The following is a 25,000-nucleotide window of genomic DNA, read 5'->3' as shown; positions in this document are numbered from 1 at the left end:
TATTTTTTACAGATAACCTACTTTGTGTGTGTATGTATATAAGTGAGTTTGAGTGTGTGTGTTTCAGGCTTGAGAATGAGCGGGTAAGAGTTTCCAGGTTATGCATGGGTGACTTTGTTTTGCAAGTGATTTCTGTGTGTGTGTGTGTGTGTGTGTGTGTGTGTGTGTGTGTGTGTGTGTGTGTGTGTGTGTGTGTGTGTGTGTGTGTGTGTGTGTGTGTGTGTGTGTGTGTGTGTGTGTGTGTGTGTGTGTGTGTGTGTGTGTGTCTGAGGACAGCCCATATGAAATGACTGGCAGATGGTTAAAGGCAAGAGGCCCGCTGACAGAAAAAATAGAGACCCCTCCTTCCACATCATCTCCTCCATCCCTCCTTTCTTCTCTCCCTCCTCCCTCACTTTCACCCCCCCTCGTCTCCAGCTCTCCTCCTCCCTCCTTACCTTCAGCATTCTGCTCATCCTGCCCTCTCTTCCTCTCCCACTTGAAGACCCTGAGGAAATACACTGCGCTCTCCTCCAGAATGAACTCTGCACACACTCCTCAGCGACCGGCCGCCAAGAGAAACCCTCTCACACTCCCTCTCCTCTAGAAGCTCCCTCTGTTCAAAAAGAAGAGGGGGAAAAAAACGACAGCCCAACCCCCAAAATCCCAAACCCACCTTCACTGACTTTTTTTTATCCCCTCCTCCCCCCTCTCCCCCTCCCTCTTTCTCTAGTCCGAGGAGGCAGGGTTGGATGTGAGAGGCAGCAGCGAGGAGAGAAGCAGCCAGGCGCCCAGAGACCCAGAAACCGAGAGGGCACCAGAGTCCACCCTGAGCAGCACCGCCAACACCCCGACTACCACCTCTACCAGCAGCATCACCTCCAACCAGCACCACAACAACAGCGCTAGCCCCACAGCCGTCTCCAGCAGTAGCAGTAGCGGTGGCTCCAGTGGTGCCATAGGTGTTAGCATAGTTAGCCGCAGCGCTAAGGGAGCAGAGGGGAGGTCCTCCATGCAGTTCAGCACCAGACCTCCCAGTGCTGAGCCCGGCTTCATGGGGACATGGCAGCAACAGAGCACTGACCAGAGCAACCTCCTCTTCAGAATGTCCCAGCAGGTGAGTCCCCTCCCCTTCATTCAACCATCTGTTTTTCTGTCTTTTAGCTTTCATGGTGATCCGTCTATTTCTTAGTTGTGATGTGTCCCGCCTGTGTGTTTATTTGAGGTATAAATACCTCCCGGACTTTTTTTTGACACTTGGTGTGTGTTTAGGTGTTGTGGTAGGTGCTGCTGCTGGTGGTGTATGTGTGTGTGTGTGTGTGTGTGTGTGTGTGTGTGTGTGTGGGAGAGAGAGAGAGAGGGGGGGGGGGGGGATATGTGAGTGTGTGTGGGATAATGTTTTGTTTTTGAAAGAGTTAATATTATGTGGGTTGACATGATTATTCCTCATCTTTGCATTTTTCAGTCTTCATTTTTGTGTTTTATTTGCCTTGTCATTGGGCTATTTTGTTGAATTGTAATCCTGTGCAGTTTGGATCTGGTATGTGAGAGAGTGTGTGTCTTGTGAGTGTATATGCACCTGACATTGTGCACTGCACTCTTCTCCTGAAATAATGATCAAATGTTGTAATTGAATTGCATATTAGTTCCAATAAAAGACACCATACATTTTAATGTTTACAAAAAGGGACGAAATATAAGATGCCATGAGTTATTTCACCGAATTGTCCCCTGGCTCGTTTGGTTACGGTTGCGCTCACCCCACTCCTCTTAATTTGTCTGTGCAATATAGTTCAAAAGCAGAAATTGTAGTGTTTGTGTAACCCCGCGCTGATAAAGACTGTGGAAGAGTCGCCCTCTGGGTCGGGCTAATTGACTACATGTGGTCCGCTCAGGAAGCATCGAACACGGGCTAGAGACAGGCAACCGTGAGTGAATAGCCAGAGCCTGGAAGAGCGATAACGGATACCTATAACTGAGGGAAGTTCACATTTCCTCCGATAACTAGCGTCCGTTATCGTTCCTGTTCACAGTCGTGTGTTTTATGACTTTGGCTTTTTTGAGAAGTATAAAATATCTCGGCGTTCTGGTTTTTAAAGGGAGTGTGGCTGTGGGGGCGTTAGATGGTTTCATTGGTGATGTACAGTGCGTTGAGGTAAAGGAGTAGAAAGAGAGAGGGGGAGTTGTAAAGGAGGGTAGTTAGTTGGTAATTAATCATAGTGGAACCTGTGTGTGTCTCCGTACCATGCACACGCTGTTACGCATGCGAAGGCCGCGGCAGGCAGACCTTGTGCAATCGCCAGTCTCTGCCGTGTCGAGTTTGAAAATAAACGTATTAGTGGTTATTTTATAAATCACAGTCTTTTCTACTACTTTTATCACCGATGTTGTGCATATGAATATTGCTTTTTTAATTGAGCAATTACTTAAAGCAATTCAAAAGAAATACGCGTTGTTTTGAGTGATTTAAACCCCGTTGCCAATATTTCCATGACTGTGTTCTCTCACCGAAATGTGTGAAATTGTTTGCTCTTATTCAGTGAAATGATTCACCAACGATTCCCTTTATTTGACCTTTCTCTAAATGTATGAGACATGTGTGGAGAATTGTCAGTGGCCTCTGTTTTTTCATGCACATCTGCACCCCATATTGGACACGCATGATGCATCCTCTGACTTTCAACACATGTTTTGAGCTGTGTGTATTATTAATATAAACTACTGCAAAGCTATTGACATGTCGATTGGAATAACGGAACCATATCGCACGAGGATGCTCCTGGCACCGTCTCATTCGTCCTCGCGCGGCATCTGCGTGCAGGTGGATGGGCCCCGCGCGCATACACCGAGGAGCATCCAGCATCTGCTGGGACTCACGTTTCGTAATCCCCCTTTTTACAAATGCGCGCCGTTGTTTCAATATAATCAGCTGTGGGACTCGTTGTTATTTATCCTCCCTCGCACCACTTAGAAGGCATCTTTCCATGTTTAGTAGGCATGACAAAAATCCTCCAAAGAAGCCTCACCTTGACAGACTGCCTTATTGGAATCTAACCGATAATGACTTTGTGTTTGCCGAGCCGCGCGCGCCTTGGGGTATTGGGAGAAATGAGTGTTATGGGGGCTCGTGTTTCAAATCCTCCCTTTAAAGATCAGCTAAGTGACATGAGTCATGGGTGCGTTTTTATCGGTGTTAGGGCAAATTATTTCAAAGCAATCGATTGAGACGCAAAGCAGGAGCAGTATGTGTTGATGTGAGTGAGGGCATGTTGTTTACTTACGGGTGTTGGTTGAGATTTTGCAGCGAAGAATCCACTCTCAGACCATTTGATATCCTCTGAATTTATATAGTCACTGCAAAGTAGCCTACCTATACAAGTCATTAGGGAACATGCAATAATTACGTGTTCGTGTATGATTCCGTTGTCTTTTTTCTATTCTTATTTTCAGTTATAGAACAGCATGCATATGTTCAGACACAATTTACTGCAGGTGAGCGATTATATTGCCAAGGAATGTCACCTAAAAAGAAACCAAAACTATTATCTAAATTACCATAGAATGAATTGTAAAAACGATAATTTAACCTGGTTGGATATATATATATATATTTTTTTTTGTATATTTAATTTATAAGATTTGCAACCTCAACGTCACACTATGTCAACACCTGCTTCTCATATTAGAAGTGTATTTTTACGACGATTAATGTGCTAATTCGATGCAATCAAATCAAAATAAGAAGTGCATTTCAATTAAATGTGTACATTGCTTTTTGCATGAGTACTAATAGAGAGACAAGCAAACAGAGAGAGACATGGTTTTAATTTTGTTTAATTTTTTCAATCAGGCTACCTTTTAAACGTAAGTATAAGAAACTAAATCGAAAATGCAGAAACCATGAATGGCAAAAAATTGATTGGGAAAGGCCTGGCATGTTTCGCATCGTTTCTCCAGACTTCTAGTAAGAATAATTTCATTTTTGGATTCTCAGTTTTTTTCCTTGACTGCCATCTTTTCATGGTCGAATACATTCCATGCAAATCCAATCGTTATAATGCTTGTAATTGAAGTAAATTATTAAGAATTACAACGAAGATTACGCCTAAACCCTATATAAAATGGAATATAGGCCTACCTCCTCTCTATTGCCTATCGCCTGGCTTTTGGTTTTTATTTTTGTCTGTTGGTGATAAGAGGATTTATAAACATAACCTTATATTAAATTATCTACAAAAGCAGATACACGAGTTAAATCAATAAAATAGACTCAACAAATTGTCAAATAATTGCATCTGCTTTCTTTATATTTAAGAATGTGCGGATCATTTTATGTATAATCTGCAGGGACATTATTATCATATTTCGTTATGTAAACTCCCCATAAATTATGTTAAACTATATTTTTAAGCCTTCCAAAGCATTACGGTGTAATAATATTTTGACGTCGTAATTGAGTACTTTGTTTTGGGTACATGCATGGTTATTAATATCGACCTTTGCAAGTTAAACAGTCCGCAGTTAAGTGATATCACTGCGCCTCTAATTGGTCCATCACTAGTAGGCTAATTCCCCCTCAATAAACCAACATTAAGCCATGTCATTTTATTTTCCCTTGCGCTTCAAAAGCTGAGGGGTGTGGAACAACTCAAGGATTACTTAGGGCTCGTAAAATGTTGCCGCGGCGCACCTCTTCTGTGAGGGTCTAATGCCAGTCAGAAGGAAGATATCGAGGACATCTTGAAGAAATGGGGCCGGTAGCATTTACAGCGCCAGGGTATGTTTTCAATCTAAATATCTGCTCTTAATTAGCTCGCTCTTCTAAATTCTTCCCTTCTCTTCTGCAAGGCGGGTGCTGTAACGCGGCTTCCTCTGAAGTGCGACAGGTCGACTATGGGCCGAGACCTTACAGACGAGGTACAGTCGCTTCTATAGCTTGACATGTTTCTCTTATCTTCTCGGTATTGTTACAGCATCTGAGATGCTGGCATGCAGCGGTATTTGATCCCAATACAAGCAATAGGTGGATTAACACATCAGAAATGTTAGTGGAAAATATAAACTATAGTAATTATGTAGGTTATTATTATACCTAATATATGTTAATAATGGGCCAAGCATGAACACAATGGTATAATTATAATAATACTGTATTATTGTATTATTTTTTTGCTATTAAACTAGTTCAGCAATTTTCTAAATATGCCATTATACTTTATTACTGTTATTATTGTTGAGTGTTATTTCATGTTTGAAATGCCAGGTGCATAGCAGAGGATTGTATCAGAACTCATGGCCTATAGCAGAGGATTGTATCAGAACTCATGGCCTATAGCAGGGGATTCTATCAGAACTCATGGCCTATAGCAGAGGATTCTATCAGAACTCATGGCCTATAGCAGAGGATTCTATCAGAACTCATGGCCTATAGCAGAGGATTCTATCAGAACTCATGGCCTATAGCAGAGGATTCTATCAGAACTCATGGCCTATAGCAGAGGATTCTATCAGAACTCATGGCCTATAGCAGAGGATTCTATCAGAACTCATGGCCTATAGCAGAGGATTGTATCAGAACTCATGGCCTATAGCAGAGGATTGTATCAGAACTCATGGCCTATAGCAGGGGATTCTATCAGAACTCATGGCCTATAGCAGAGGATTCTATCAGAACTCATGGCCTATAGCAGAGGATTGTATCAGAACTCATGGCCTATAGCAGGGGATTCTATCAGAACTCATGGCCTATAGCAGAGGATTCTATCAGAACTCATGGCCTATAGCAGAGGATTCTATCAGAACTCATGGCCTATAGCAGAGGATTCTATCAGAACTCATGGCCTATAGCAGAGGATTCTATCAGAACTCATGGCCTATAGCAGATGATTCTATCAGAACTCATGGCCTATAGCAGAGGATTCTATCAGAACTCATGGCCTATAGCAGAGGATTCTAGCAGAACTCATGGCCTATAGCAGAGGATTCTAGCAGAACTCATGGCCTATAGCAGAGGATTCTAGCAGAACTCATGGCCTATAGCAGAGGATTCTAGCAGAACTCATGGTCTATAGCAGAGGATTCTAGCAGAACTCATGGCCTATAGCAGAGGATTCTAGCAGAACTCATGGCCTATAGCAGAGGATTCTAGCAGAACTCATGGCCTATAGCAGAGGATTCTAGCAGAACTCTGTAATAGTTCTATTGTATTTATTTCCCCTAACCACTTTGTGAATAATTCGCAGTTCTAAGATTTTAAGCATCTTTAAATGAATGCGTTATCATTTTCTCTGAACTACGATTACTATAGGCCTATATCAATAGATTTTTCATGTTGGTGACATTTTAACATTGTAATGGATTTCCTCTGCATGTCCTGCACTCAAGCAGAATGAACTACACATATTTAAATTAAGAAAATATACACGATGCAAAAGCAGATCAGACAATGCAATAATGTCACATATATTTCAAACATGAGTTGCAAGAAGGGTATATGTTCAGAAGATGTGGACTGTGTACAGAGAGGACTGTGTATAGAGTACGCGGGTTGACACTGCAGTCAGGAGATACAGCAGGGCAGGCATCATCAGCATGGAGCTGTCTGTCTGTCTGTCTGTCTGTCTGTCTGGTTCATGTCAATACATTGACGGCTTAGATGGACTGCTTTACAGCGAGGTCATTACCGAACTATCGATTACATCTGCTGTATTCTCTTCAACCAATACCTCTCCATTTCTGTACCACACAATCTCTCCTTATTGCTGTCATTTTGGTTATACACATATCTGCCTGTATAATCTGTATATCTATCATTTTCAAGTGGTCCTATATTTTCTAATGTAAGATAAATATTTATATAACTTCTGTACATGTGCAACCATTTTGTGATTTCATGTAGTTTTACCCCATCAACTGAAATCTGCATTTGTGGAGTGTAGGCTATTACACCTGCCCTGCTATAGGTTGTATGTATCTGAATGTAAACCCTGCTATAGGCTATATGTATCTGAATGTAAACCCTGCTATAGGCTGTATGTATCTGAATGTAAACCCTGCTATAGGCTATATGTATCTGAATGTAAACCCTGCTATAGGCTGTATGTATCTGAATGTAAACCCTGCTATAGGCTGTATGTATCTGAATGTAAACCCTGCTATAGGCTGTATGTATCTGAATGTAAACCCTGCTATAGGCTGTATGTATCTGAATGTAAACCCTGCTATAGGCTGTATGTATCTGAATGTAAACCCTGCTATAGGCTGTATGTATCTGAATGTAAACCCTGCTATAGGCTGTATGTATCTGAATGTAAACCCTGCTATAGGCTGTATGTATCTGAATGTAAACCCTGCTATAGGCTGTATGTATCTGCATGTAAACCCTGCTATAGGCTATATGTATCTGAATGTAAACCCTGCTATAGGCTGTATGTATCTGAATGTAAACCCTGCTATAGGCTATATGTATCTGAATGTAAACCCTGCTATAGGTTGTATGTATCTGAATGTAAACTCTGCTATAGGCTGTATGTATCTGAATGTAAACCCTGCTATAGGCTGTATGTATCTGAATGTAAACCCTGCTATAGGCTATATGTATCTGAATGTAAACCCTGCTATAGGCTGTATGTATCTGAATGTAAACCCTGCTATAGGCTGTATGTATCTGAATGTAAACCCTGCTATAGGCTGTATGTATCTGAATGTAAACCCTATAGGCTGTATATCTGAATGTAAACCCTGCTATAGGCTGTATGTATCTCCCTGCTATAGGGCATGGCAGACATCATATTAGATGAATAGCAGCACATCTCCTAGTTAGTTTTGTCTGAGTCAATAATGGACTTAATGTCATCCTCTTCAGTGTAGATCAGAGGGGCCTTAATTCACCTATTAACATAGTATTTCTGAGGGAGGGGTGTTTTTCCCCCGTTCAGTTCATCGCTGTGCTGTTGCATGCAAGAATTTGTTAGTGTGTGTTTGCGTTGTTTTTAAAAAATGAGAGCGAGAGAGAAAGTGGGCTAATTTTCTAGGAGAGTGTCGTGCTCTGTTTTCCCCTCAGAGGATATATTGCCTGTGTGCTGGCTGTGTTTAACGGGCTGTTTTCCTTCCTCTGCCGAGGCCTGTTGCATGTGTGTGTTTCTGCCTGCGTGTCTGATATTATAATATTTTCAGTGTCTTTTATTCCTGAGGGTTGTGTGACTACACCATACTCTGCATCTCTGATGGGCTGCATGACCACAGATACCATCATGTGTATGAGGTGTTTTCCCTTCTTATCTTTTGCATATGTTAAAGTACCTGTAGAACCAGTGAGTATGTCCGGGAAAGAGTGGCGTTTTTCTCTCTCTGTACAGGGCTGGCTCTGTCTCTGGCTCCATGTGTGTGCGGGTGCGAGCTGACGTGTGTGCGGGTCTTGGCTGGCCTTGGCTGGAGGAGACGAGAGGTGAAAGGGGATATGTGGAAGAAGTGCCATGTCACTTCTCTCTTTCTATGTATCCTTCTCTCTCTCTCTCTCTCTCTCTCTCGCTACCGCTCTCTCTCTCTCTCTCTCTCTCTCTCTCTCTCTCTCTCTCTCTCTCTCTCTCTCTCTCTCGCTACCGCTCTCTCTCTCTCTCTCTCTCTCTCTCTCTCTCTCTCGCTACCGCTCTCTCTCTCTCTCTCTCTCTCTCTCTCTCTCTCTCTCTCTCTCTCTCTCTCGCTCCTCTCTCTCTCTCTCTCTCTCTCTCTCTCTCTCTCTCTCTCTCTCTCGCTACCGCTCTCTCTCTCTCTCTCTCTCTCTCTCTCTCTCTCTCTCTCTCTCTCTCTCTCTCTCTCTCTCGCCACCGCTCTCTCTCTCTCTCTCTCTCTCTCTCTCTCTCTCTCTCTCTCTCTCTCTCTCTCTCTCTCTCTCTCTCTCTCTCGCTACCGCTCTCTCTCTCTCTCTCTCTCTCTCGCTACCTCTCTCTCTCTCTCTCTCTGTCTCTCTCTCTCTCTCTCTCTCTCTCTCTCTCTCTCTCTCTCTCGCTACCGCTCTCTCTCTCTCTCTCTCTCTCTCTCTCTCTCTCTCTCTCTCTCTCTCTCCGCTCTCTCTCTCTCTCTCTCTCTCTCTCTCTCTCTCTCTCTCTCTCTCTCTCAGCACTAATACCAGCCCCTAAGCCCTGGGGTCCACCCTCCCTCCCTCCCTCCCCCTTAGTACACTAGATGAGTAAGGTAGTCCTATCACCAGGGAAGTGGCCATAGAGGAAGGGGACACTGCGTCATTGGCCCAAAGGAGGGGGACCGCTTTGGGTGTAACACAGGAAGTCCCAGTTATAGGGTCACTGTTTTCAAAGGGACAGAGGAAATGGCCCAGTCCAAGGCAATGCCTACCCAGTCACAATGAGTGAGTGAGTGTATCCTAGCTAAGAGGTGGAAGTGGTGCTGAGTGGCTGGGTGTTACTGTGTGGTCTGTCCTTATCAGGTTTGGATGGACTGTTGCTCTGTAGTGTTTTCATTGGCACCGTCCTCTCTGGGCTGGAGACCGGAGTGATCCTCACGTGTGTGTGTGTGTGTCTCTGGGCTGGAGACCGGAGTGATCCTCACGTGTGTGTGTGTGTGTCTCTGGGCTGGAGACCGGAGAGAGGGATCTTACCTACAGCTAATGAATCTGGAGGCTACTTTCTTTTTGACCTCTTCCTCGTTTCTCCTCTGTTCCCGAGCCCTGGTCCTTCCGTAACCCCGTTTCTCCTCACTCTGCCCTCCAGCCTGGCCCCAAGCCTGGGGGTCCCTGCTGGCCTTCTCTTTCTGGCTGTCACCCCCTAGAGGGGTTCAACCACTGTTAATTACACTGTGGGATCTGGGTAATTAGGGTCTGGGATGGGGGGGGGGGGACGGGGGGGATCTGCTCTAAGGTAGAGGTCTCTCTCTCTCTCGCTTTCTTTTTCTTTTTTCTCTCTCCATTGGTGTTGTTAGATTGGCTTGTTGGGAGTGTCAGTGAGAGTGTGCATAGTGGAAAAGTGGAGAAGGTGTAGGGGTGTGTTTAACTACGTCAGTTACTGCAGTATGGTCCTGTTATTTCTGGACGAGAGCAGAGACGTGGTAGAATCTGAGGTGAGAGGAGGAGAGGAGAGCAAAGGTGTGTGTGTGTGTGTGTGTGTGTGTGTGTGTGTGTGTGTGTGTGTGTGTGAGGTGGATGTGGACCACTTGTATGTTTACCGTGTGTGTGTCTGCGTGCCCAAGTTTGTGGTTTAGATGGCATGTAGAGTTTAGGAGAGGGAAGACGCACAAGGTGCCATTCATTATACGGCCACCACGTATTTATCTAAGCGTCAGGCATGAAGATATGACGTCCAAACCTATTTTTGCTTTGAACTTTTTTCAACTTGCACGTTAAAAATAATTCACGCTGTGGACATTTAATTTAGGGCCCCCTTTTTCCTTTTAATCAGAATATGAATTAATTTGGTTATTTAATTTGCTGCGGTTATGCCATTTAATAAACATTTGTCAGTGTAGTTTGTAGTAGTTTCTGTTTCAACTGTATATTTTAATATTCATGATTTAAATTCCCTCAATCTCCCTATTTTTGCGAGGCAGACATGGAATATTAAAATGCTCTGGAGATCCTTCAATGTTCTCCTTGTGTTGTCGACTAACACACACAGTGGGTTTCAATCTCTAAGATATTCCGTTTTGTCACATCGTCAATTTCTAGCGAATAATTTTCCTACTATCGGGAGACATTCTTCATATTTTAAAACGTCTGTCTCTTGTTTGATGAAAATGCATGAATCAAACTCAGATATTTGTATTGTATTACCAGTTTATAACCGTAGAGATCAGTCATTTGTACGATAGTTTGTACTTACAATGATCTGATGAAAATAGCCTAACTAACTAAGTCTTCCCTGAGTTGGAGGGGTTATGGAATGGACATTGAAAACATCACCCAGAGTTTTCCAGCCAAGCCACAGCATATGATCTCATTTGGATTTGATCCTCAGCCTTGCATAAGACGCAGAGCTGTGACACGAAGCCTCACACTGAAACGATGTGGGCGTCATCTGTCTGCGGCTCTGTAGCACTGTAACACCGGTGTTGTGTACATGCGTTCACCCTGTCGTCTCCTGTCTCCCGCTGCAGCTACTGATCAATATGGGACGTGAGGATCACTCACGGGGTCAGGATCACTCACGGGGTCCGGGTGATCTGTCTCCTGCATGATATCTCTGGTGTTTGGATGAAGGGATAGATGGATGGATGGACGACTGGAGTGGGTTGGAGAGAGACAGAGTGTCTTCTAATAGTGTTTTCTTTGTGAGTGTACTGTGTTGGGGTCGTTGCTACGACAACAGTGTATGCGTACGGAGTCTGTGTGTGTGTGTGTGTGTGTTCAGGAACGACAGCAGTGTATGCGTACGGAGTCTGTGTGTGTGTGTGTGTGTGTTCAGGAACGACAGCAATGCAGGGCCATCTGCTTGTGTCTTATCAGGGAGATGAGTCCTCCACCAGCCTTTTCCCATGGACCCCCTCCTACTTCTTACAGGCCCTGAGAGAGAGAGAGAGAGAGATAGAGTGTGTGTGTGTGTGTGTGTGTGTGTGTGTGTGTGTGTGTGTGTGTGTGTGTGTGTGTGTGCCGCACCCAGACGTCTCACACACTCCTCACACCCCACTGTGTTGCACACTCTGAAACAGAGCTGTCCGTCTACCCCACCGATTAAAACCATTATAAATACCAAATACAGGATATTCAGAAACTGGCTAGCAGCTTGTTTGTTTTCACCTTATGTTGTACACAATCTCTAGTGTCCAGTTCAACATTAAATTGTGTCTTTCCTGGTTTTGGAAAAAAAAAACGTTCACATGTTTTGCTTATTATAATCTCCGGAGAGAAAGATAGAATGATCAAGCTGGATTCTATTCTGTTATATTCCTGAAGGTGCTAGTGGATTTATGAGTTGTTTATAGGCCATTGTGTGTTTGTCTGTCAAATGGTTTATTTAGTCTTGGTGTGTTGTAAACAACGATAATGTTAGCTGCCAGTGTGTTGCTAGCTAATCCCTGTGTATTGATGTGTGTGTGGCCTATGGCCCTGTCAGTGCTGGGCTTACAGCAACAACTACCACACAGCAGGAAACCATATGGTAACAAGGTTATTCAACTCTTTTTACAGTCTTATAGCAGTGTAATAATATGATTAAGACATGCTTTTTATACACAACACTGAGGCGATGGGCATCGTCTAATAATTTGGAAATAACGATTATTCATTATTTTATCTGAAATTTGACGTTGCATGTTCCTTCTGAAAAAATACAATTCTTCTCTTCTATATCCACCATGTAACGATGATGGTGAATATTGTAGATGTGTGTAGTAGAGGTTGTACTGTAGCTACAGAGGCCATATGTAGTCCCTATGATCTGTAAAGAACGGAGACATCTAACTGGCAGGGAGTTTGATTCAGTCTAGAGCTCTGAACCATAGAAATACACTATATTACAAATAGAAATATATTAACTAGATAAAGGACAGTTGGATTTTATGCAGAGCTACAGTACGTTTGGGTAAAACAGAGTTGGGCTGATGCGATTCAGATTGTACTAAAATACTTTTTTGACAAATCTCTGTTTCTATTTTTCAAGCATGGCCCATAATCACCCCAATCTTGGATGTCGGTGCCTGTTGAAATACATGAAAAGGTGTGGGTATTTCTCTCTCTTCTCCTTTTCAGAGTGAGGGTCTTTATTTTTCTTTGGCCTGCCTTAGTTTCCTGCGGCGGGGGGAAGTCGTCGGTCGGTGCGGAGCGAAGGGGAATGAGGGGAAGTGGCTGTTTGAATAGAGTGTTGCTCAGGATGTCACCACCCCACAGCCTGCCTAATGAGGGGACATTAGCACCGTGGCCTGGCCCCTGACACACACACACGCACACACACACACACACACACACACACACACACACACACACGCGTACACACACACACGCGTACACACACACACACGCGTACACACACACAGAGGCACGCGCGTACACGTACACACACACACACACACACACACACACACACACACACACACACACACACACACACACACACACACACACACACACACACACACACACACACACACACACACACACACACACACACACACACACATTCTGCTCAGGGGCTGACAAGGCCGGAATGAAGCAGCTGTCGCCAGGCCTGCGGGACTGAGGGGGTCCAAGGGGCAGAGGGAGCAGAAGATGTTCAAGACCTGGGAGGCAACCAATGTAGCCACTGTGACCTGGGTAGTGCCACTGACACACAGCGCCACCATAAGTCAGCACACAATTAGCAGGAACACACACTCACATACTTGTGGAGTGCAACATGGACACACACAAAGTACACACACTCAGACGTGCATAATATTATTTTCCTTCCACAAAGGTTTATTCAGAGATATTTGGCACTTCCATCTGTAGACATGACTTGGTATTGTCCCTGAGCGAGGAGGAATGTGACACACCGTTGACCCACACTAAGAGACATGAACTTGTGCATACATACTTTCACAGGGGGCCCATCCTGTTATTCCTCCTGACTTGTTTTTTTTTGTTTGCGTTGGAACTGTGCCAGTGCCACAGGCAGGTTGATGGCCTACTATTTTTACCAGCAGCCAGGTCTAAGGACCCCTCCTCTATACCAACAGCCAATTTGTCCTTTCAACGCAGACGACAAAGGAAAAAACACTCACGCTTACCTCTCAAGGAACACAACCCTTTCATTTTTCAGTTAGCGCAACGGCTAATTCGCTCCCTGTTATTTCACATAATGCCGAGGAAGAATTGCTACTATTATTATTGCCAGTGGACCGTTATTATCTCTGGCTATTTAAGGAGGTAGATAATGATGGTAATTTGACTTGTTCTGCGGCGCTCGGAGGTCGACTGACTTCCCCCCCCCCTGATAATGCGACACTCACTGTGTGTGTGTGTGTGTGTGTGTGTGTGTGTGTGTGTGTGTGTGTGTGTGTGTGTGTGTGTGTGTGTGTGTTAATGTGTTATAGCACTTGGGATGTGCTACAACATTGTTGCTCTAATCAAAACCAAACCTCTACGGCTCCCTGTTTGGACCAAACATGTCATTACCAAAGTATTGTACAGAGAGAAAAACGACAATATGTTCTTTTGAATAATGATTGTGCTCTGTGTCTACTTTGACAAGACAAACTGTAGCCTAGGTGATGTGGGGCCGACTACAGCTGAGGTCTGGACAACCAGACAACTTCCTCTCCTTCTTTCTTTCCCGTCTTTCTTCATAAGCCTTCCCCCTCTCTTCTTCCTCGTTTGTTCCCCTCCTCCATCGTTCTGTGTGTGTCTTTCCATCTCTCCCCCTCTGCTGCTGTAATCTGCTGTGTGACGGTTGGAGACGTGGGGAGGATTGTAGGGAGGGTCTGGAGAGAGGAGAGGAGTGGTACTGGTGAGGTTGGGCTCATGGCCAACAGCATTTTAGACTAAAGCCATCGCTCTCTTTCACACACACAAATGAACACACACACACACACACACACACACGCACACACACACACACACACACACACACACACACACACACACACACACACACACACACACACACACACACACACACACACACGCACACACACGCTTGCACACAAACACACACACACACACAGAATGCCTTAATTTGTGTTAATACTTAAGGAAAAGCATCACCTCGCCCATCGGCAGTCATAGTTCTCACACAACGGTGTCAACATTTTTATCCAGAAAGAAATCAGGAAGTCCCACCTTGAAAGATGGTTAAACAGGCTAACTAGCGTCTTCCATTAGGGACGTGTTGGGGCAACATGTGCTTGTTTACCCTCTCTTCCTGTTTCTAAAGATGTTTGTGCTGTTAGATTAATAGCATTTAATGGCCACTGTTAAACACAGCTGTTTCACCATCTTAGAACGTGTGTTTTTAAGGTGAGCTGCAACACTGGGTGGTGTGTGTGTGTGTGTGTGTGTGTGTGCGTGTGTGTGCGTGTGCGTGTGCACTCGTTGCAGATAGTATGTGGGCTGGTGTGGGAGAGGCTGTTCGTGCTGTCACTGAGTGGAACCATACCTACACACACACACACACACACACACACACACACACACACACACACACACACACACACACACACACACACACACACACACACACACACACACACACACACACACACACACAGGGAGGGTATGTTTGACATTTTCTTAGCTAAGAAGAAAGTTGCATGAGAGACCTGCACCGACACTGAACTCCACTTTAAAGCTGCTCCTTCATGGAACCTGTTCCTACAGCATCATCAGTCATGGAGCACCATCACACTCTGCCTTTCTCAATCCATAATGCCAATCAAGTCACAAATGATCTTGTTTGCTCCATGTGATGGACTTCAAATGAACTAGCTGGCGTATCCCAGGCAACTAGGCAGAGGTGAGAGGTCGCGGCCCTGAGTGTATGGTCGCGGCCCCCCCCCCCCCCCCCCCACCCCGGCTGTTTCACACCACTCAGCTAAAGAGGCTGTTTCCCATCTTACACAAAGGGACAAAGTGAAAAGTCTGGTAACAAGCGAAAACGGAGCTGTGTGTGTGCTGGAGTGATGTTGTGTGTGTGTGTGTGTGTGTGTGTGCCCGCATCAGGCACTCTGGAGCCGTGTGTGTGTGTTTCCTGTGTGTGTGTCCTTAGTTTGTAATGGATACTCACACTCACATTTTCTCTGTTGATGTTTTCATTTAAATGGCGTGGCCCACCTTTCCTATTGTCGGGAAACACACAGTGGTAAGTGCTTTGTTGGAACCCTGTCCGTATACATGACGTGTGGAACTCCAAAAAACATTGAATATTTCATGACACATAATCCATTAGACATGTTTCCCCTCTGAACATTATAAATATAAAGCTTTGTGTTTATCATGAAGATGCCTTCACACTGCAGCTTGTTGATCTTGCTTTGAACAGGGGAGGAGCTTTGACACCAATAGATTTATCAATAAGATTTATGGCCATTTTCCCATCTATCCGCTAACCTCGTAAATTTACAGCTTTAACCTCGTGTCACCCCGGGTCGTAGGTCACATCCGGCGAGTCTTTGCGCCTCATCGATCTTCCGCCCCACCTCCATCGCCCCCAAATATGACACGATCAGAAAATTATCAGATAATGTGGTAGCGATTGGAGAGATTTCGAGTCGTTGGTGGCACGGGTGATTACAGCACGCTGAAAATGACACTACACTTCCCGTATGATTCAGAGAGAGGAGGGGATATAACCCTATCAGATGCTGAGATCAATTGATAATAGGTATGAAATCACAGAGGTGATTAGAAATGGTCGGCCATGTTGTTAAATGCTGTCAGATCTGTTAAGAGGAGGCTAACACCTCTCAGCTTGCAAGGGAGTAATAGCATCAGCCGGGAAGTGTGTGTGTGTGTGTGTGTGTGTGTTGTGTAAAGCAGTGTGAGCACGCATCAAGGAAAGAGCCCCGAGGTAGCTCCTGGCATTTTATTGCAGCCACCAGACGCCTGTCACTGGTGGAAGAAAAAGAACGGGGGATGAGGAGGAGGAGAGGAGAGGGGGAGGAGATGGGAGGAGGAGGGCGGGGGCCACCACTGCTTCAAATCATGTCACGTAGCGCTAATTCATACGCCCTCATTAGAGCAAGGGAAGGGACCAGAGGGCCGGGTGTATACACACACCACACACACCTCACACACCTCACACACCTCACACACCTCACACACACACACAGACACACACACACACACACACACACACACACACACACACACACACACACACACACACACTCCTCCCACACAGACATGCCCACAGCAGACGACACTCCCGCTCCAGCGCGGCAGCGGTACAGCAGGGCCAGTTTGGGGAATAGAAAATTGCTTTCTCAGGAAGGCCCCGGCCAATTAAAGGCCTGCCCGTATTGAATGTCAAGTGTTAATTTAGGCTCCACTCCTCCTCTCCATCCCTCCCTCCCCCCAGCCCCCTCCAGTTTCCCATCAGTGAGGGCACTGAGGGGGAGGAGGGGAGGGGAAGGGTTTCTGAGATGAGCAAATACATGTCAAGTCAAAGTTGATTGCCTGAAGGCCCCGGCGTATTATGTGTCACAGACAAGTGGCAAATGTGCCCCCCTCCTGTTCCCCTCTCACCCCTGGGGACCAGGAGAGAGGGATGGAGCGGGGGACGGGGGGAGGAAGGGATTAACTGTACTGCAGTGATAAGAATGGGAGGTTTACATTGGGGAGGAGAGGGGAGGAAGTAGAGGACAGAGAGAGAAGAGAGGACAGGAGAGAGGACAGGAGAGAGGACAGGAGAGAGGACAGAAGAGAGGACAGAAGAGAGGAGAGAGAGGACAGAAGAGAGAGGACAGAAGCTTGTTGGTGTTGCTATATGGGACAGTTGGTTGGCACATTCTCATAGGACAGGTTGAATTTAGTCCTCTTCCTCTGCGTGTTCTGAAGGAGCTTGTATTGAGAACAATTCATTCAGTCAGAAATTAAAACAATTATTGACACTTGAAAATATTGAAAATATTAAGGTTGTCATTGACAAAGAAAATATCCCAGTAAGCTAAAGATGTATTGTTGACAAATCTGTCTTGAAATAGTTTTATTAATCATCCTTTTCAACATGTACAGTACCAGTCAAAGTTTGGACACCCCTCTCATTCCAGGGTTTTTCTTTACTATTTTCTACATTGCATGAAATAAAATATATGGAGTAAGCAAAAAAGTGTTAAACAAATCTAAATATATTTTATATTTTAGATTCTTCAAAGTAGCCACCCTTTGCCTTGACGGCTCTGCACACTCTTGGCACAGCATATTGTATGACATTCCATTAGATACAGTTGTGTGTTCAACCAGGCCTTATAGACATGATCTGAAATGGAAGGAGAGTTGTGTGTGAGGCCAGGCCTTATAGACGTGAGCTGAAATGCCAGGCCTTATAGACATGAGCTGAAGGAGAGTTGTGTGGCCTGAGGCCTTATAGACATGAGCTGACATGGAAGGAGAGTTGTGTGTGAGGCCAGGCCTTATAGACATGAGCTGAGCCAGGCCTTATAGACATGAGCTGAAGGAGGAGTTGTGTGTGAGGCCAGGCCTTATAGACATGAGCTGAAATGGAAGGAGAGTTGTGTGTTAGGCCAGGCCTTATAGACATGAGCTGACATGGAAGGAGAGTTGTGTGTGAGGCCAGGCCTTATAGACATGAGCTGAAATGGAAGGAGAGTTGTGTGTGAGGCCAGGCCTTATAGACATGAGCTGAAATGGAAGGAGAGTTGTGTGTGAGGCCAGGCCTTATAGACATGAGCTGACATGGAAGGAGAGTTGTGTGTGAGGCCAGGCCTTATAGACATGAGCTGACATGGAAGGAGAGTTGTGTGTGAGGCCAGGCCTTATAGACATGAGCTGACATGGAAGGAGAGTTGTGTGTGAGGCCAGGCCATATAGACATGAGCTGACATGGAAGGAGAGTTGTGTGTTCAACCAGGCCTCATAGGCATGAGCTGACATGGAAGGAGAGTTGTGTGTGAGGCCAGGCCTCATAGACATGAGCTGAAATGGAAGGAGAGTTGTGAGGCCAGTCAACTGATGGTAAATGTCCACCTCCTTACCTACCTGATCTAATAGACGGACACTTAGTCTTCATGGTTACATTATCTGTCTTAGGAGCTGGAGGCTGCACTCTTTACATTTGCAATTGGCACTATTTGTCTCTCTATCTCCCCCTTCATGGTTACATTATCTCATTCCTCTTTACACTCACTCTCTCTCACTCACTCACTCACTCACTCACTCACTCACTCACTCACTCACTCACTCACTCACTCACTAAGCTGGCCTATAGACATGAGTTCATTCAGCAGAATGCATATTAACCTCACTATGGTATGTGGGACGGTAGCGTCCCACCTCGTCAACAGCCAGTGAAACTGCAGGGCGCCAAATTCAAAACAACAGAAATCCCATAATTAAAATTCCTCCGACATACAAGTATTTTACACCATTTTAAAGATACACTTGTTGTAAATCCAGCCACAGTGTCCGATTTCAAAAAGGCTTTACGACGAAAGCACACCAAACGATTATGTTAGGTCAGAGCCAAGTCACAGAAAAACCCAGCCATTTTTCCAGCCAAAGAGAGTTCAGTAGTTCCAAAACATCCAGTGATTTTACAGAGAGCCACATCAATTTACAGAAATACTCATAATAAACTTTGCTGAAAGATACAACTGTTATGCATGGAATTTTAGATCCAGTTCTCCTTAATGTAACCGCTGTGTCAGATTTCAAAAACACTTTATGGAAAAAGCACACCATGCAATAATCTGAGTACAGCGCTCAGACCCCAAACAACCCAAACAGATATCCTCCATGTTGTGTAGTCAACAGAAGTCAGAAATAGCATTATAAATATTCACTTACCTTTGATAATCTTCATCAGAATGCACTCCCAGGAATCCCAGTTCCACAATAAATGTTTGTTTTATTCGATATTGTCCATCATTTATGTCCAAATACCTCCTTTATGTTAGCGCGTTTAGCCCAGTAATCAAAATTCATGAGGCGCGATCACTAGGTGCAGACGAAAAGTCAAAAGGTTCCGTTACAGTCCGTAGAAACATGCCAAACAATGTATAGAATCAATCTTTAGGATGTTTTTAACATAAATCTTCAATAATGTTCCAACCGGAGAATTCCTTTGTCTTCAGAAATGCAATGGAATGCAAGCTAACTATCATGTGAACGCACATGGTCAGCTCGTGGCTCTCTGGCAGACCTCTGACTCAATCCACTCTCATTCGCCCCCACTTCACAGTAGAAGCATCAAACACGGTTCTAAAGACTGTTGACATCTAGTGGAAGCCTTAGGAAGTGCAATATTACCCCATAGACACTGTGTATTCAATAGGCAAAGAGTTGAAAAACTACAAACCTCAGATTTCCCACTTCCTGGTTGAATCTTTTCTCAAGTTTTTGCCTGCCATATGAGTTCTGTTATACTCACAGACATCATTCAGTTTTAGAAACTTCAGAGTGTTTTCTATCCAAATCTACTAATTATATGCATATTCTAGCTTTTATGGCTGAGTAGCAGGCAGATTAATTTGGGCACTCTTTTCATCCAAAATTCCCAATGCTGCCCCCTACCCTAGAGAAGTTAATACATTGTTGACAATTCTCTGTCTTGGAGTTGTCTCAGCCAACCCTCTGCTACATGCGTTAGTCAAATCCCCCATCAGTCCTGTATTCCTATATTCCTCTGTGCCTGTGTGTGTGTGTGTGTGTGTGTGTGTGTGTGTGTGTGTGTGTGTGTGTGTGTGTGTGTGTGTGTGTGTGTGTGTGTGTGTGTGTGTGTGTGTGTGTGTGTGTGTGTGTGTGTGTGTGTGTGTGTGTGTGTGTGTGTGTGTGTGTGATGACGGCAATGTTGTGAAATTGAATGGAGAGAGTGAGTATGGATCATTCTCCCGTGTGTTTTTAGTGCCTGCTGCTACTTACAGAGAGAGACGCACGCACGCACGCGCACACACACACACACACACACACACACACACACACACACACACACACACACACACACACACACACACACACACACACACACGTGTTGACTCAAACATACACACATGTATATAGATCTGCAGAAAGACACACACAGGTGCCACTGATATGAGGGTTCAGGTACTTTGTCAGAACATATTTAGACAGAACAACTGAAATACTTTCTGGTAATTCATTGGTCATTGTAAGACTACAGAGGGGGGTAACATTTAGATTGAGTTTTGACCCCCCCCCCCCACACATACACACTCCTCTCTCAATGCTCCTTTCTCCTGTCTGACATGCGGAGGCACGAGGCCCTCAGCTTTGCCCCTCAGATCTCTCCAGAGGCTCACTGGGAACAATAGAAGCATGACAGACAGGTTTTCACAGCCCGCTGGCAAACAGGCACAAGGTTTTACCATGGTCAGGGCCTCTCAGTGGCCCCCAGGCAGGGCTTTTGTCCCCTCTACAAAGGTTACCACACACAACACTCACAAATGAACAAATGAGCCACACAATAGAGGACGGTGGTGGAGTGAAAACACATTACCACTAACCCTGCTAGGCGGTGGACTGAGGACGTTTTAGGGGATGTTGTGGTGGTGGCAGTAAAGGGATAACTTGGTGTTCTTGGTGGGATTCAGTGGCCCTATGCTACAGTATGTACTGTTATTACAGCCTTGGACAAACTGAAGTGGATACTGTACATCTATGCAGAGTTCTAGTGAAGAGGAACTAATCCAGTACTTGGTCATCGATATTCCCATCCACCCCCACCTCCGCCCAGCCCCAGGAGAGAGGCAGGTAGATGAACCCCACGACGGGAGCCCTATCTGTGGGTAGATATAGTGATGACTGCAGGGCGCTGGGGCTCCACTACTTAGTGCCCTGTCAGGCCCTGACGGATCACCCCGACCTGGGGATCTATGGAGAGGGGATCGGAGGGAGGGATGGAGGGAGCACTGAGTGGACAGGGCTGTAGGGAGAAGAGAGAAAGGGCACTGGTCTTACTGGTTATATCTCTTTCTAGACTGGTCCCCCCCTCTTTCTTTTCTCTCGCTCTCTCTCTGTTTCTTTCTCACCCTCTGTTTTCTGTGGATGATGAATGTAGGAAGTCAGACATCTGACACAGATGGATCATGTCTGTGTATGGAGAGATAGAGATGAACACATTACTGTCCCTTAATGTGAATAACCCCAGACCACCAGACGCACACACACACACACACACACACACACACACACACACACACACACACACACACACACACACACACACACACACACACATGCTGATGCGTCTAGCCAGTTCAGAGTAGGGATTGTACTCCTCAAGTGGCATTGATTTGTTAAAGTGCTGAATTAGCAAGAGCTGCCCAGCTGCCGTCTCCTCCTCTCTCTCTCTCTGTATGGTGCTGCGGTGGGCCCATTTTCTCTCTAACAACTCTTCTGCCTCTCTCTCTCTCTCACACACACACATACACACACACACACACACACATCCTGACAACACACAGACATGCCTCAGCTGCGACCCACCCGCCCTCGCCATAATGTAAGTCACACACACCAAACCTACCACAAACTTGACACAACACACCAAACCTCCCACAAACCTGACACAACACACTAAACCTCCCACAAACCTGACACAACACACTAAACCTCCCACAAACCTGACACAACACACTAAACCTCCCACAAACCTGACACAACACACTAAACCTCCCACAAACCTGACACAACACACTAAACCTCCCAAAACCTGACACAACACACTAAACCTACCACAAACTTGACACAACACACCAAACCTAAACCTCCCACAAACCTGACACAACACACCAAACCTACACAACACACTAAACCTCCCACAAACTGACACAACACACTAAACCTCCCACAAACCTGACACAACACACCAAACCTGACACAACACACCCTCCCACAACCTGACACAACACACTAAACCTCCCACAAACTTGACACAACACACTACCACAAACTTGACACAACACACCAAACCTCCCACAAACCTGACACAACACACCTAACCTTCAATAAACCTGACACAACACACCACACCTCCCACAAACCTGACACAACACACTACAAACCTGACACAACACACCAAACCTGACACAACACACCAAACCTCCCACAAACCTGACACAACACACTAAACCTCCCACAAACCTGACACAACACACCAAACCTTCCATAAACCTGACACAACACACCAAACCTCCCACAAACCTGACACAACACACCAAACCTCCCACAAACCTGACACAACACACCAAACCTACCACAAACCTGACACAAACACACCAAACCTCCCACAAACCTGACACAAACACTTCCATTTCCCACAAACCTAACAACACACCAACCCTCCCACAAACCTGACACAACACACCAAACCTACCACAAACCTGAAGCAACTTCCATAAACCTGACACAACACACCAAACCTACCACAAACCTGACACAACACACCAAACCTCCCACAAACCTGACACAACACACCAAACCTTCCACAAACCTGACACAAACACTATTTTAACAGGAAGCAACTCCACTACTGAGATCTCCTCCACTCCTGAGATCTCCTCCACTCCTGAGTGGCCAATATAATTCAGGACCCCTAGGAATGCATCTCAGGGCTGCCCTGGCATTTGCCTGCTTTATTCCTCCAGCTGAGAAGTCTCAACATAGCAGCAGTTGGCCTGTCTCTCCTCTCTCGTCCTGAGTGTGGCCCTGCTTTATTAGCCAGACAAAGTGTGTGTGTGTCTGTGTCTGTCTATGACCGTGTGCTAGCCAGCCAAAAAAGTGTTCCACGGCCCCGGCTCCCAAGGTTCCTAGACAGGACAGGGCGGCGGAGGGGAGAGGAAGGGGGGACGGATTTAATGGCTGCATATAAAGTAGGGTAATATCCCGAGCAGAGCTTGGGCTGCTCAGTGTAGGCCCACACACAGTGACATGGACCCGTGCTGCTAGCCCTGCTCCCAGGCACACCTACCTACCTACCTACCTACCTACCTACCTACCTACCTACCTACCTATCTATATATATATCTATCTATCTATCTATCTCATACGTCTAACAAGGATTTATTGCAATTCTTTCAACTGTAATTCGCTTCAGAGTCAGTCGTAATAGACTAATGCTATGTCATTAATTTCCAGTTGATTTAAAGGCAGTGTTGAGAGAAAGTTCAGAGTTTAGGTAGTGTAGGCTAGAGCTGTAGTTATGGTGAAGAATTTAATTTACTATTCGCTAGATTAGTCCTGTGTTTTGTCATGATTCGGTGGCCCATCATGTCGTGCTGGTAGATTACAGTATGTTCTGGGTGGTAGTCTACAGTGTGTTCTGTGTGGTAGACTACAGTGTGTTCTGGGTGGTAGACTACAGTGTGTTCTGTGTGGTAGACTACAGTGTGTTCTGTGTGGTCGACTACAGTGTGTTCTGTGTGGTAGACTACAGTGTGTTCTGTGTGGTAGACTACAGTGTGTTCTGTGTGGTAGACTACAGTAGACTACAGTTGTTCTGTGTGGTAGTCTACAGTGTGTTCTGTGTGGTACAGTGTGTTCTGTGGTGGTAGACTACAGTGTGTTCTGGGTGGTAGACTACAGTATGTTCTGTGGTGATAGACTACAGTGTGTTCTGGGTGGTAGACTACAGTGTGTTCTGGGTGGTAGACTACAGTGTGTTCTGTGTGGTAGACTACAGTGTGTTCTGGGTGGTAGACTACAGTGTGTTCTGGGTGGTAGACTACAGTATGTTCTGGGTGGTAGACTACAGTGTGTTCTGTGTGGTAGACTACAGTGTGTTCTGGGTGGTAGACTACAGTGTGTTCTGGGTGGTAGACTACAGTGTGTTCTGGGTGGTAGACTACAGTGTGTTCTGGGTGGTAGACTACAGTGTGTTCTGGGTGGTAGACTACAGTGTGTTCTGGGTGGTAGACTACAGTGTGTTCTGTGTTTTCTGGGTGGTAGACTACAGTGTGTTCTGGGTGGTAGACTAGACTACAGTGTGTTCTGGGTGGTAGACTACAGTGTGTTCTGGGTGGTAGACTACAGTGTGGTAGACTACAGTGTGTTCTGGGTGGTAGACTACAGTGTGTTCTGGGTGGTAGACTACAGTGTGTTCTGGGTGGTAGACTACAGTGTGTTCTGTGTGGTAGACTACAGTGTGTTCTGTGTGGTAGACTACAGTGTGTTCTGGGTGGTAGACTACAGTGTGTTCTGGGTGGTAGACTACAGTGTGTTCTGTGTGGTAGACTACAGTGTGTTCTGGGTGGTAGACTACAGTGTGTTCTGTGTGGTAGACTACAGTGTGTTCTGGGTGGTAGACTACAGTGTGTTCTGTGTGGTAGACTACAGTGTGTTCTGTGTGGTAGACTACAGTGTGTTCTGTATGGTAGACTACAGTGTGTTCTGGGTGGTAGACTACAG

General features: G+C 45.4%; 1 protein-coding gene across 1 annotated transcript in view; it reads left to right on the top strand.

The window, feature by feature from the left end:
- Window positions 1-25,000, top strand: part of LOC139375539 (osteocalcin 2-like) — a 116,505-nt gene that overhangs the window by 89,326 nt on the left and 2,179 nt on the right. The window contains exons 2-3 of the mRNA XM_071117368.1: window positions 713-1,096; window positions 4,828-4,896. Coding sequence (XP_070973469.1) covers window positions 713-1,096; window positions 4,828-4,896 — 453 coding nt within the window. The remainder of the gene's footprint in view (window positions 1-712; window positions 1,097-4,827; window positions 4,897-25,000) is intronic.

Source organism: Oncorhynchus clarkii, chromosome 19 (genome assembly GCF_045791955.1).
Source record: "Oncorhynchus clarkii lewisi isolate Uvic-CL-2024 chromosome 19, UVic_Ocla_1.0, whole genome shotgun sequence".
Classification (NCBI taxonomy): Eukaryota; Metazoa; Chordata; class Actinopteri; order Salmoniformes; family Salmonidae; genus Oncorhynchus; species Oncorhynchus clarkii.
This window is presented reverse-complemented; position numbering and strand designations above follow the sequence as displayed.